The 13,466-nt window shown below is 40.1% G+C and overlaps 1 protein-coding gene across 1 annotated transcript; it reads right to left on the reverse strand.

Moving 5' to 3' along the window:
• Window positions 1–562: 562 nt before the first annotated feature.
• fam43a (family with sequence similarity 43 member A) lies at window positions 563–4,717 on the reverse strand. The gene is given in 1 exon segment (NM_001114027.1): window positions 563–4,717. A coding segment is annotated over 1 exon segment (1,062 nt). The 5' UTR covers window positions 4,555–4,717; the 3' UTR covers window positions 563–3,492.
• Between the last annotated feature and the right edge of the window lie 8,749 nt (window positions 4,718–13,466).

The raw sequence follows: 13,466 nt of genomic DNA on the forward strand, positions 1-13,466 counted from the left end.
CATTACTTTTCTGTGCATAACTTTTTAATTATAAAAGGCTAAAATGAATGGCCAGTTAACCTGTCTGGCCCATGTATGGGGTTACCCTGCTGGAGTAGTTGTGTTGAGTACTAATGTTACTTAATTTTTTAAATTCTTTTAGATAGATTGGTCCAGTATAAGACAATCCGCCAGATCTACACTGCCCCATTGTTGAGCCTCAAATACAGGATTATTAAAATGATGAGAAACACTCCTCCTACAGTATTACAAAGGATTGAGCTAATAAAACTCCCCCAATGATTCAGCAAACCTAAATGAGGAGAAAGTCACCTTAATTGACCAAATATGGCTTTCATGGGTGGAGGCTAATCCTAAAGTTGATCTTTTTAGAGTTTCCAACACAGTATTACTCAAGTTGTTGGTATAATAAACATGGCTGTGAATTAGGGATACTAATACTCTATGGCTGCACTAAATGGATTATATGAATTTGCCAATTAACATGTGGCCTAAGTGCAAACACTGGGCTAGTCAACCAGATGTACAGCATTATCCTAATAAAAGGGGGAAAAAAAGTAACTTTATATTAATTTATTTTATTTTCCATGTGTGCAAACAAACATCAGAACAGTGATGTCCTTTAAAAAGTAACAAAAAGAAATTATATACACAAAATATTTACAGGTGAACAACAACAATTTTTCTTTTGCACAGCAAAGATAACATTTATATTTATGTGATTTATGTACAAAAAAATATATCTATTTACATTTATGAAACACTGGCAAAGTACTTCACAACAGTGCAAGTATTAAAAAAAAAAAAATATCATGGAATGTCATGAGACCGAAACAGGAAGTGATCCCTTTGGGCTGGTTCCAAAAACAAAGTGTAAACATAATAAGGTACCAGATTCTCCAGGGTGATTTACAAGTGGAGTATTGGCTGTTAGATGGTGCTTTTCTGAGGTATAAAGATAGATCCCAAGCCTGTGCATGTGAATGGAAACATTGACTTTTTCCCCTGACATTTGCAATGCATTACAGGGCACAATGGCACCAATGCAGGCACATGTACTGCAGCTTGTTTTGGAAGTAAAACGTATGGCCAGTCGTAGTGTTTGAATGTATAAAATCCGCCAATCAGGATTTGCCACCCTCTCTCAATGTGTTGCCTTATTGTGCTGTTAATTTCAACCCTTACTATACATAATATGACTTCTAGGGAAACACTGTCATATCAGTAATCACACTACATTTACCCATCCAAATAAATGAGGGGGAATAAAGTTAGAAAGGGGATGTGCAACCTGCGACTCCCCAACTACTGCAGTCTTAGAAGCCTAAAGGGCCAAGGTGTGGACTTGCAAAGCCTATTTATGACTGGAATGAGGTTTAGTAGCAAATGAGAAGATAGAAAGTGCAATTAGATGGATAGTACTATAAAATACAAGTTTAAGGCATGGACATCAATTCTGTAGATTACTGCAGAGATATTGAATAGGTAATGATGTATAGTCAGCACTGCTAAATGGATAATAGATCACAATCAGAAACCATGTGATGGGATACCATCAGTACAGTGACACAAGCCCACTTTTACTTAGTTAGCTCTAATTGTACCATTCACCATAGTGAGTGCATGTATTGCTACATGGGTGCTCCACTGTATGCTGTTAAACCTCTACACTGCATGAATCTCAGTGAACTTTCCCCAATGGCTAAGGGTTTACCTAAACAATGAAAGAGTCTGGCCATTCCAGTGCTATAACATACCACCGTTACATGTACACCAATGTCCCAGATACAAGATATTAGAAAAAGATATTGGAGTGTGTGTTGCCAAAAGAAAGCTATTGCCACTAACCTTAGCACAGAAAGAAGTGTGCAAAATCAGTATATCTACAAGTGGCACTGCCTATTCTCCCTGCCATTGCACTTAAAATCTCACATTATCCCATGTGATTGTAATTTGCAGCCCACTTTTCCTATTTGTGTGAGCAGCCGAACCCTAAAGAAAGTGCTTACATGTGCGTGTATGCCTTGGGTACTCTGTCTAGGCATATAAAGCTAGTCTTAATCCCATCTAGCCTTGGGGTTTCTTTCAAAAGAATGGCACAAAGATCCTCAATAAAACACAAGGCTGTTTACGTTAAGCCCTCAGCCCTGCCAAATCCATTAACTAAATAACTAGGTTGGGCAATTATAAAAGTAGTTATACTATATAGGTTCATAATGCCCCAAGTAGCAAGTCTGCTCTGCTCTAGCCTGTAACACAAGCTAGGTCTTAGGGCATTTTTTTCTGAAACAAGGTTTCATTACAGTAATTATAGGATGTGCTAGAAATAATACTGCTCTCTGGTGAATAAGCACCACAGGTTCAAACAACTTGCATTAGGCCCCAAAATAATTATTGCACACACCATCTGAGTTATCCATGACTTTGCTGTAACACATTCCTTACTAGGAGATGTAAGCCATGTACATCTTATAATCACTTCCACAAATCCTCTGCATCTTCACCACACTAGTCAGGGGTATATTGATCATAAGGTGAAGAGACAATTTGCTAAGAGTACTCCTCTAAACCTTATTTATTTGCATAAGCTCTTGGAGACATCTGTGCAGGATTGTCTCTTCGCCCTTTGGCCCCTGTGACCCTGGAATCTATAGCAGTGAACCAGTTTTTACTACATGTAATAGCTTTGGGTGATATTATAATTAGATTTTTCCCATAGATAAAGACTCTATATTCTGTAAGACATAGGGGCTTACACATTAATTCACCTCAACACATTCACTGCTACAAAGGGTAGTTAAACCAGAGTGTCAGAAACATATGCAACACAGTGCAATGTACAGTCATCTGACACTCACTAACATCACAAATCTGTTACTGGCCAGTAACGGAACCTGGTTTCTATTTTCATGGCATTCACCTTGCCCCCTCCCCATTATAAATAGATCCCTTGCATACACCCATACTGTTGTCAGCATGTATTCCACTGGTGCTCCCTTTCCTCTCCACCACCTCAAGTTTCATAATTCAGCATTCATTTTAACAAAATTACATTAAGTGCAAGGCATTATAGCTACTCAAGGATGCCTGGCCACCTGATACCCCCAACAGCTTAAGTCTGGGTATAATTCATACAAGCAGAGGGCTGCTAGTTGGTGAACCCCAATCTATATCAGCAATAAGGATCCTGACAATCACACAGGTTCTATGGGCTCCTTCAGTTCCATGGCAAATGGCATTTCCTGTAGGATAGAGGTGCCACAAGGGAATCAAATCTCAATAAAATATGGTACCAGGTCATTTTAAATTAAATCACCTATTGGAAACTGCATGTTAGTGGTCTGTTCTGAAGATGAAAAGAAAGGACCAGGTTGGCACCCCTGCTGAAAGAAATGAATCCCCCCAGGTGCCACTGATCTGGGCAGAGCCTCTGGCTTTAAATGGGTCACAGTGAGTCTGTATGAGACAGTCCCTGGGCCCATGTGGCCCTACTCATACAGTCTCTGGTTCTCTGCACTCTTCGAACCCGTTAGTGATGGGGCCAGCATCCTGGTTGCTCTCTATAGACGATTCGCTGCCCGTACTCTCCCCGGACAGAAGCCTGGTTACCCTCAGGTCCGCCTTCAGAGTCTGCAAGTCATTGCCCAGGCTCATCTCCCCGAGATCATTGATGAGCTGTGACAGCTCCCGCTTCACCTCCTCCTCCTCTTCCTCGCCCCCCTCCCCTCCACCCCCGGTATCCAGCACATCCTCACACTCGAAGCTCATAGCCCTCTCCTCCTCCTCCTCCCCCTGCAGATCCTCCGTGATGGAGCCCAGCTTGGGAGCGCTCCGGCTCCGCTCCACAGGGGGTTTATAGCAGCACTGGCCGTTCAGGAGCTTCCTCATGGGCACCAGGGGAATGCTCTGCTCCCCGATCAGCTGCTGCTGCTGGTGCCGGGCATCCTCTCGCCTTTTCAGCCTCTTAAACTCAGCCAGGGCGTTGGCGGAGGTCTGGTACAGCAGCAGTGCCATGGCTTTCGCCTTCTCGGGCTTGGACACCAGCACTGCATGGCAGCGCAGCATCACCGCCTTGTGCTTCATCTCATGGCGGTAGATCCAGGCAAATATCTTGGGCAGCCGGGGGTCGGCCACGCAATAGGTAACTCGGTGCAGCAAATACAGGTGCCCGGGTCGCTTGGCTTTGTCTTCCACATGCACCATGCGGATACCCTGCGAGCTGATGGTCAGCTTCATCTTGGTGCCATGCTTGCCCATCTCGCTTTTGCTCCAGATCTTGCTCACTGCTAGGTCCGTACAGCCCTCTCCCTTGGACTGCAGGGTGGTAGCGTTGCCTAGGTACAGCACTGTGTATGTAGGGTCTTCCCCCGTAATCTTGATCTTCTTCCTCTTGGACTTGAACATGCTGCCCACCCGAGTCAGGGCCCCCTCCGGACAGGACTTGGCGAAGGAGGTGAGGGCGCTGTAGTTGAGACTCACTGCATAGCCCTTCTGCTTCGCCTGCTTCGGATCCTCCTCGATCAGGTCGAATTTGCTTTTCTTCCAGGGCAGCATGTCGCTGTGCAAGTTACAGCTGCGGAGAATGAAGCGCTGGGCGCACTCAGAGCGCACTTAATGCATTGTGCTGAGTAGCGGGAGCAGCAGGGATTTGTCAGTACACAGCGCCTGGCAGCGATCATTGCATGTACAATGCGCTCCTCCCTCCCGTACGCCTTGCTCCCTGCCTTCCAATTGTCAGCTTTAGCTCTGTGCAGCTGTAAATATAGTCTGGAGTGAACCATTCGCCCTCCCAAAGTAGGGGAGGCGCACCAATGAACTTGTCAATTCATTACACTCACACCTGCCCATTCAGACAGTTACGTTTATTAACGCAGTTTGCGCTTAAGCAATGCAGCTACAGAATATAAGGCCATGACCTTTTGTGCTATTCTTATGACAGAATATGAATGAGAACTATATGTTATTCATATGTGGGCCAGCACTTAGTAATGACAAGGGTTCACTTGCTGTAGGGTCCAGCATGATCCTATAATATGTATCTGTGCACTTTTCTGCACACAGGTATTGGAGCTATTATATTCCTAAAAGTGGCCATACACATTCAGATTTTAGTCTTCTTGCTGTGAATGTTTGGAAATCGATCAAATTTTGAAATAAAACGATCTAAAATTAACATTCAGACTGAAATTGTACAATAAATTGTAGGATGTTCTGAACAGGAAATAGTTAGCAGACACCAGTATGAAAATGACTTCCATTGTAGGGCCCCAAGGATATCATCAGATACAAATCTTATCCGACCAAAATGTTTTAACCTGTCCGATCTACTAAACAACCAATCACCATGGTACAAAAATTATTGGGACAATAATTCGGAGCCCACTCACTGTCAGAAAATCACACAAAACTATTTAATAGGTGCATATATGAGCAGCTTAAGACTTGCAATTTTCTGAATAAAGGGGCTTTCTGTTATCTGGAGCAGCATCCTCTCAAGCTACTCAAAACATAAATCAGTCAAAAAATAGGAATTGTTTGCTTAAATAGGATAATAGGTTCCTAATATTAGAGCCTATTCCTTTGGTTGGCCTTCAGGATATTTTATGATCAAAGGCCAAATTATTTTCAAACATCATTAAATCTGAAATACATATCAAAAACTGAGGGTTACATTCAACTTGTTGGCCTCCAGCTAGACTGCACTAATATACAGTAAATTGTACCTGAAAGGGCTACTACCTAAAATACAGTATTTGAAACTTTTAATTGATGACAAATTGCATTTAAAGTTTGTTTTACATTTCTGTAATTGGACAGTTATCATGTTGCTTGCCTCTACAGTAATGCTTCCTAAATTTGGAAGCTGCCCCCCTTGGGGGCCCCAATCCAGTGTTTGAAAAAGTGTGAAAACTCTCCACAAAATTATCAAAAGTTATCAAGCTGAGGATTCAAAGCAAATATTTACTTGCCTATGTTTCTGTATAAAATGTATAAAAACAAGTGTTACTGCTTCAGTGGGAAGGGAACACTCACGCATCCTTGGAAGTGAAGGGCTGGCAAGGTGCCCACTCACAGCATATAAATACTCTGCTTGATTTCAAACAAAATACTCCCAACAAATACTACCATACTGCACAGTTTAAGTGAAACTAAGATACAAAGTGGGAATATTTTTCCCCTTATCACACTTGTTACAAAGATTATCTAAACTGCATAACAATGCCATTGATACCTTTCAACTTCTTCCCAACATATTAACAAAATATGTGCTGTTTCAATGCCCAGTTTAACTACTTCCCCATTTACTGGGCAAATACTAGACATAATGCAGCTTTTTATATGACCATGCAGGTAAATGCTGCTCATGACAGGTGACTCATATCTAAATGGCTGGCTAATATCTAACATGACTGTATGCTGGGAAAATGGCACATACTGTATCTGAATACTGTAGATAAAGGCAATGATTAATCATTTGCTTTTTCAATCAATATAAACCACTTCAGAGATTTATCTGGAAGCAAGCTGGATCGTTTTGGGACTTGTTGCACTTGTTGATTAATCAGTTAGCACATCTAAGGTCACACAGATAAAATAACCAGACCTAACCAAAATCCCTATACAGAGGCTCTGAAAGCAAGAAGCAGGGCACTTCATACTAGGTATGTTTACTAAGCCCGTATTAAAATCACCACTCCCTGCCTAAAGAGACAAGTACATCAATTCATAGCTCTGCCTGCTTCTCTTTATCCAAGTGAACCCGGCTGCCAAGTAGTTAATGGGCTTGCCTGCTGCAAGCTAATTAAATAATTCATTGCACTTGTAGTGAAGGCTCACAGATCTACTGGGAGCAGCCTGAGCCAGATATAGCTTGACCTGGATTTTCTGTAAACTAACCTGCTCCTTCTAAGATGCCACTTACCCTCTCCAGGTTTGGGCACAAAGTGCACTTTGTTAAATGAAATGAATGTGGATTTATACAGAGTGTTGCTAACAGAAAGCAGATGCAGCACTGGATTGTTTTCATTAAGTACAGATTCTGGCTGGGTAGGAAGGGCCACCTTGTGGCTGGTTAAAAAACACTACTGCCAGACCATTATTTGTCAAAGAAATTACATCACTGCACATTTTTAGTAATGGGCAATCCGACATTAAAAATACAGCTGCACCGTATTGATCCATGGCAATGACAGCAGAAGAGCAGGAGTGGAGGGTTGTTTAGGAGTACAGCCAAGCCCCTTTAATATGTGGCGCTTTAAAATTCTAGGTACACAGTCGATGCATCTATCCAACCCTGACATTTTTATATTAAAGGTAGTTATTAACATTAGTTATAAAGCCTGCATGTTGTAGGGCTGATTACTTATCTACCATATGGTGCTAGAATGCAATAGGGTATACTATCCCTTTTATGCATCCATCCTAGAGTATTGTTAATGTTGTTTATTTAGTAACACTGGTAATATTGCCATTTTGCAGAAACCAATTGCAACCAATCAGCAGTTGGATAAGCTCTGTGTAATGCAGGTAAACAATGAAACCAGATGGCTAATTGATTGCAAAGGGTTGCTGTTGGTAAATGAGCCCCGGTGTGTTCCTCTCTGTGCCAGTCCCAATTAATAATATATTCATGTACATAACATTTGAAGCTGAACATATCTACACGTACATCTTAAACTTGCTTTATTTGGGGAAGTGCAATAAAGTCACATAGCAACCAATCTATATATATATATCAATAAATTCTAGTTCTAGTAAAAAACCACAACAATCGGCTTATTACTTTTAATGAACAGAAATAGAAAAAGACACTTCAAACATACCTGTTCATGCATAGTAAGTTAGGCTAAAGAAACCCATAACATTAACAGTAACATTTTATGTCTATATAAAACCTGCCTACTAGCTGACCCAGAGAAAGGCAAAAAAAAACCTTATAAAGCCTCTCAGAGGGGAAAAAATTCCTTCCTGACTCCAAGATGGTAATCAGACCAGTCCCTGTTCAACTCGTACTAAGATCTATTTTCAGTAGCCCTGTATTTCCTTACTTGCTAAAAAGCCATCCAACCCCTTCTTGAAGCTATCTAACATATCCGCCACAGAGGTGGGCCAAGCCGGACGGCCACCCCTCCCTCCTTGTGCATACTAACAGGCACACGAACGCACACATGCGCATCATTGAAGCGGGAGCACAGAGGGTAAAGCGTGCATTCGCCATGGAAATCGGCAGTGGGGGTAAGAGATCCCGGACTAGGGGTTGGCAACAGTGCCCCCTTACTGTTGCGCCCTAGGCAGGTGACTCTTCTGCCTACCCCTAGTTCTGGCCCTGATCAGCCAGTACAACTGATTCATGGAGAGAATTCCACAATTTCACAGCTCTCACAGTAAAGAATCCTTTCTGAATATTTAGATGGGGCCTCCTTTCATCTAATCGGAATGGGTGCCCTTGTGTCTGCTGGAAGGACCTACTGATAAATAAAGTATTAGAGAGATTATCATATGATCCCCTTATATAACATGTATCTGGTTAAGGTGGCCATACACGTAGTAGCAATTCTGATCGCAGGAAAGATCCTTCATTATCCCCACTTACGTTCAGGACTGAATCATCAGATGTAGAGGTAGAAACAATAGGATATCTACCTCCACCTTTGGATTCAGCCCTGAATGCAGATTTTGTTCGGGCGCCTTCAAAATCTTTTAACTTGGCCAATCGGCGAGACGAGAGATATCCGCAGCCTTTGCGATATCAGTCGTCTCTTCGATCCACCATATACACACTGATTATAAACGGTGCGTGTATGGCCAGCTTTAATGTGTATTGTTGCCACTAATACATTTTACATAAATACATAAACATACAGGTGACAACTCATGAACTACAATGGCAGTAAAAAAACTGCTGTATGCTGCCATCTACTGTTTTTTTTCAGGACTGCAATAAGCTGATCACCTTGCATGGTAATTCACACCACTTAGAGCAGTGACCATACATAAGGTTGGAAAACCTAACTATATGTTTTTCTGGGCTGCAAAAATTCGTAAATTGACCAATTCTACCAAGATATCTCGGAATTGATCATTAATTAGGGCCTTATTGGGCACCTTACAAGCCTGGACCCCCTCCCCCTGTAACCTTAGGGTCTGCTTTCTCTGTAGTTACACCCCTGATTTATAGAAAGTAAAAATTATCTGTATGCAGTATACTTTTATTGAGAAAGTGAAGCTCACTACGTGGCTCTGATGGCATGATGGTGATTTTTACATTTGGAAGAATATTTTCTGCACCTTAAAGTTTTAAAACTATTTTTTTAGATCATTCATTTCATGACCCCTGGAGTTTTTGTCTTGTGAACTAAAATCATTGTTTTTTTCTGCAAATTTCCTGCCCTCTTCTTTGTGATCTTCACAGACATGGCTTAGAGTCGCAAGAAAGCGGTTGTGCTCACCATACGTTTTAAACCATTAGGTGGGGGTGCAATGTAGACAGCAACAAGAGGTCCTCCACCCTCACCCATTATATATAGGATATTATCACATTCTGTGCATTAAGCTACCAAAAATGCCCTCCCCTTATGCAAAACAGGGATTGTTTATCCATATATTGCAATATACTTTAACAGTATGGCCAGTCCTACACTCACTTTTATCCAATTCCTTAAGAATTCTACTGCTTCAATATAAATTTAACAAAGGGACTGAGTTTTACCTGCACATTAATTGCTTTCAAGGTTAAAACCCCCAAATGGTTGCCCTTTTATTGGCTCCACTGGGATCACCTGACTGTCTGGGAAGGATGGGAGCTGGCCACTGCTCCTGTATAAACTACAGCAAAAAAGGGTAATGTGTTCACCATAACATTTTGAACCATTAGGCAGGGGCGCAATAAGGCTTGGACCCCAAAATTCATGTTGACAGCAATAAGAGGTCCTTTTCCCTCACCCATTATATATAGGATATTAACACATTCACTTACACTTGGACATTAACACTCACTTTTATCCGATTCATTAAGAATTATACTGCTTCAATATACATTCAGCAAAGTCATATTGCCTATTGTTCTAGGGCAGATGTTTCTGTCATTTCCATTTACAGCCATATTGAAAGAAACAATATTTGCATTTTAACAGCCATACACAGGGCTGCTTTACTAAATGGGCAAAAGGGGCATCAGCCCAGGGCCCATTGATTTAGGGGCCCACAGTGCAACAATATCTTTAATTTCATTTTTAATTATTTTTTCCCCTACCTCCCTACTCTCCTTGCTGATGCTGCTGCCCTCCTCACCCTGGCCACGTTGACTGTTCTTTGTAAAAAATCCAAGATGGCCATATTTATGGGCGTTTATGCAAGCAGAGAAAGAGAGCATGTCAAGCAGTGTGGGACTGGGATACAAGGGAAGAAAAAACGTTGGTACTGGTGCCTATTGGCTATTTTCCTGTGATCTTACTGGCATGTGTTTAATTAATGGAGTGCTTATTGGTCATTTTTCAGTGGTCTTACTAGCATGTCTGGAGTTAATGGATTTTTCATTTACCATTTTTCAGTGGTCTTACTTGCCTATCTGGGATTAATGGAGTGCTTACTCGGCATTTCTACAGTGATTACACAGCTTGGGTTAATATGCTTATTATTAATTTTTTCTATTAATGATACTAGCACATCTGTATAACTTAGGGATTATATTGGCACATTTGGGGTTAATACGCTCCTCGAGCATTTTCTGTAGTAATTATACTGGCATGTCTGGGATATGTTTTGGTAAAATGCATGTGGTATTTAGGGGTGTGGCCAAAAAGTGGGCACCATTCAAAAATTTTTGATACACTGCATGTGCCAGGATAATTTGGACCCATCTGTTAGATCTTTGCCATTGACACATCAAGGCCTTTAAACATCCCTGCTAAAATGGAGAAAGTTTTCTTCATAAAAGCAAATCCTAAGTGCAGGGTACTCTACCATTGATGCTGATGCAAGATGTCATGTGTTTGTAGGACTCTATTGATAAAATGGTCCAGGGACAGATTTGCCACCTTTCAACAGCACCCATCCTTTACTGCTGATGAGGTAATAATTTATAGAATTCCTAGCAGTTGCTAGTATGAAATATTTTATTGTTGTTGTCTGCTTTGGCTCCAACCAAAACCATAAAAAAGAACCAACAAGGGAAAGTTACTACAGTCAACATCCTGCCATCCTCAATGAAGAGAGAATAAAATAACATGTCATACATATAATGTTAGTGCCAGTGTTGCAACTATAGCCCCATGGTTCTCTGTTACCCATGGTCATTTAATGGTAGCAGAATATGTCAAAATCCAAATTTATGACTAAAGGTTTCCTAGTTTCTAGGAGGAAAATATGTCTTAACCCCTTTTTAGGCTTTTGAATAGTCATCTAACTCAAAACAGTGTATACTCTCACTGTAACATTTAAAAAAAATGCTTTACTTTGTTACAGTATTTACACTGACATTGCAGATAAGTTTCTTTTAACATGCATCCTGTTTCACATACCATATTGTTTTCAACACACAATGACAAGAGGATTACAGTATATATGTCAAACAGGTCTTATTGATGACTAAAAAAGGTGAAGGTATTTTTAGCAGTGACAAAAAAATGTTAGTTTGCTTTTAAACATGCCAGAATGAGTCACGTACAAATTCTTTGGTTTCTCACGACTTTCTGCCAAACTTGGAGAGCAAAATGTGAGCTAATATTTGCACTCTACAGGTAACTGTTTTATTTTATTAATGGTATTTGTTTGTAAAATAGACAGTCTTGTACATGATATGTTTTATCTGCACACTTTGGGAGCTGTAAGCTAAAACTGACACATTTCTGTAAGAAGGCTCAGAGTTGTCCTATATAGACAAATATTTCTTCTGAGTATAGAATAATGGCTGATTACCTTTGGAAATAACATTAAAGTATTGAGCTGATGGTTCTACAATATTTATAGTCTTATTATAGCTAGATGCACATACAGTATACCTTGAAATAGCCACTCTGGATCTGTTGATATGGTTGTTGTCTGCCAACTGAGAAAAAAAAAACTTTATTTAAAGTAAAGTTGATTGTGTTCAGTGGCTTAACATCTGTAATGCATTTGGCCAGAGGGATTTATCACAGTTAGAGAAACACTGAGAGAACTGTGGGGTTGGGGCATATATGCCTACCTGCAACCCAATGGAGTAATAGTTTGTCAGAACCCAACATACCATGCTTTGGGCCCAGCCCACACAGCATTAGTGCTTACTGACCTACAGTTACTCCACCTTACCACAACACTTGACAGACCCCAGTAATAACAGTTTAAAACAGAATATGAGAAAAACTTGAGTTAATTTGCAGTTGTATTAGTTATTTTAACAGTAATTACTTTGAGGTTGGCATGTCCTTGTATTTTTTAACAAATTGTAAAAAGCTATCTGAACTGGGCAACTACATGGCAAATGCTCATAAAATTCATGTGTTGGGAAACATGAAAGCCAGTTATGCAATGCTCTACATGGAATTGTGTCTGGAGCTCCTTAGTTCAAATGGCTTTAGGGATTATTGTGGATAACAGACGTAACTCTATGCAACCTTAAGTTGGCCATATATACACATATATAATCGTACAAAACATAATATCGTATGATTTTTAGACCATGTGTGGGCTCCAAATTATCGTCCAAATAACACGCCTATTGCATTCTAAATTGCACTTTACAACACATGGCAACCAATCAGAAGTTTGCTGCTTTTACTGCGCATTATTAACAAATATAATGATATATATGCATGTATCTATATTGTGCATTATATAAAAAATATTAGGGAAGACAGAGAAACATCTACAGGGGTGTAAAAATTTTATAAAAATGACACATTAGGGCCAGTAAAAAATAATTTGATGAATTGCTTTTACATATGGACAAAAGATATAAGTTCAGGTCTAACTGGAATAGGTAAATGAAATCCTTTTTTCTGGTTTGCTATTATAGTATTTAATTGAACAAATCTTCTCTGTAGAGATGGTAGTTTGTATATAGGTAGTTAAATCAATATTTAGCTATTAACTTAGTTATGTGGCTCTTCTAAATCAAATAATAGTTTATTTTTGCGGAGTACTATGCATTTTGCTATAATTTTACTCCACCTGTTATTAAAATCAATTTTTGATGTGACAAGCAGTTCAACCTTACACTGCTTTTTACACCATTTATTACACAGCTTAATGTGATTTTCACATTGTAGCATAGCGTTGTGTCGTGTATTCTTTATACAATTCTTTATTATTTTTTTTTTACACTTAAACGCCTGTTTATTAAAGCAATAAACAGGCGTTTAAGTGTTTGTGAATCCTATCCGCTAAACATATAAACCTACTACCTACCCCGCCCCCTTCTTTCTTCCCTATTAAAATATAGCATCAAGCATAATTTTTTTATCAGCTAGGTGACTGGCAACCCTAGC

This window comes from Xenopus tropicalis, chromosome 5 (genome assembly GCF_000004195.4).
Source record: "Xenopus tropicalis strain Nigerian chromosome 5, UCB_Xtro_10.0, whole genome shotgun sequence".
Classification (NCBI taxonomy): Eukaryota; Metazoa; Chordata; class Amphibia; order Anura; family Pipidae; genus Xenopus; species Xenopus tropicalis.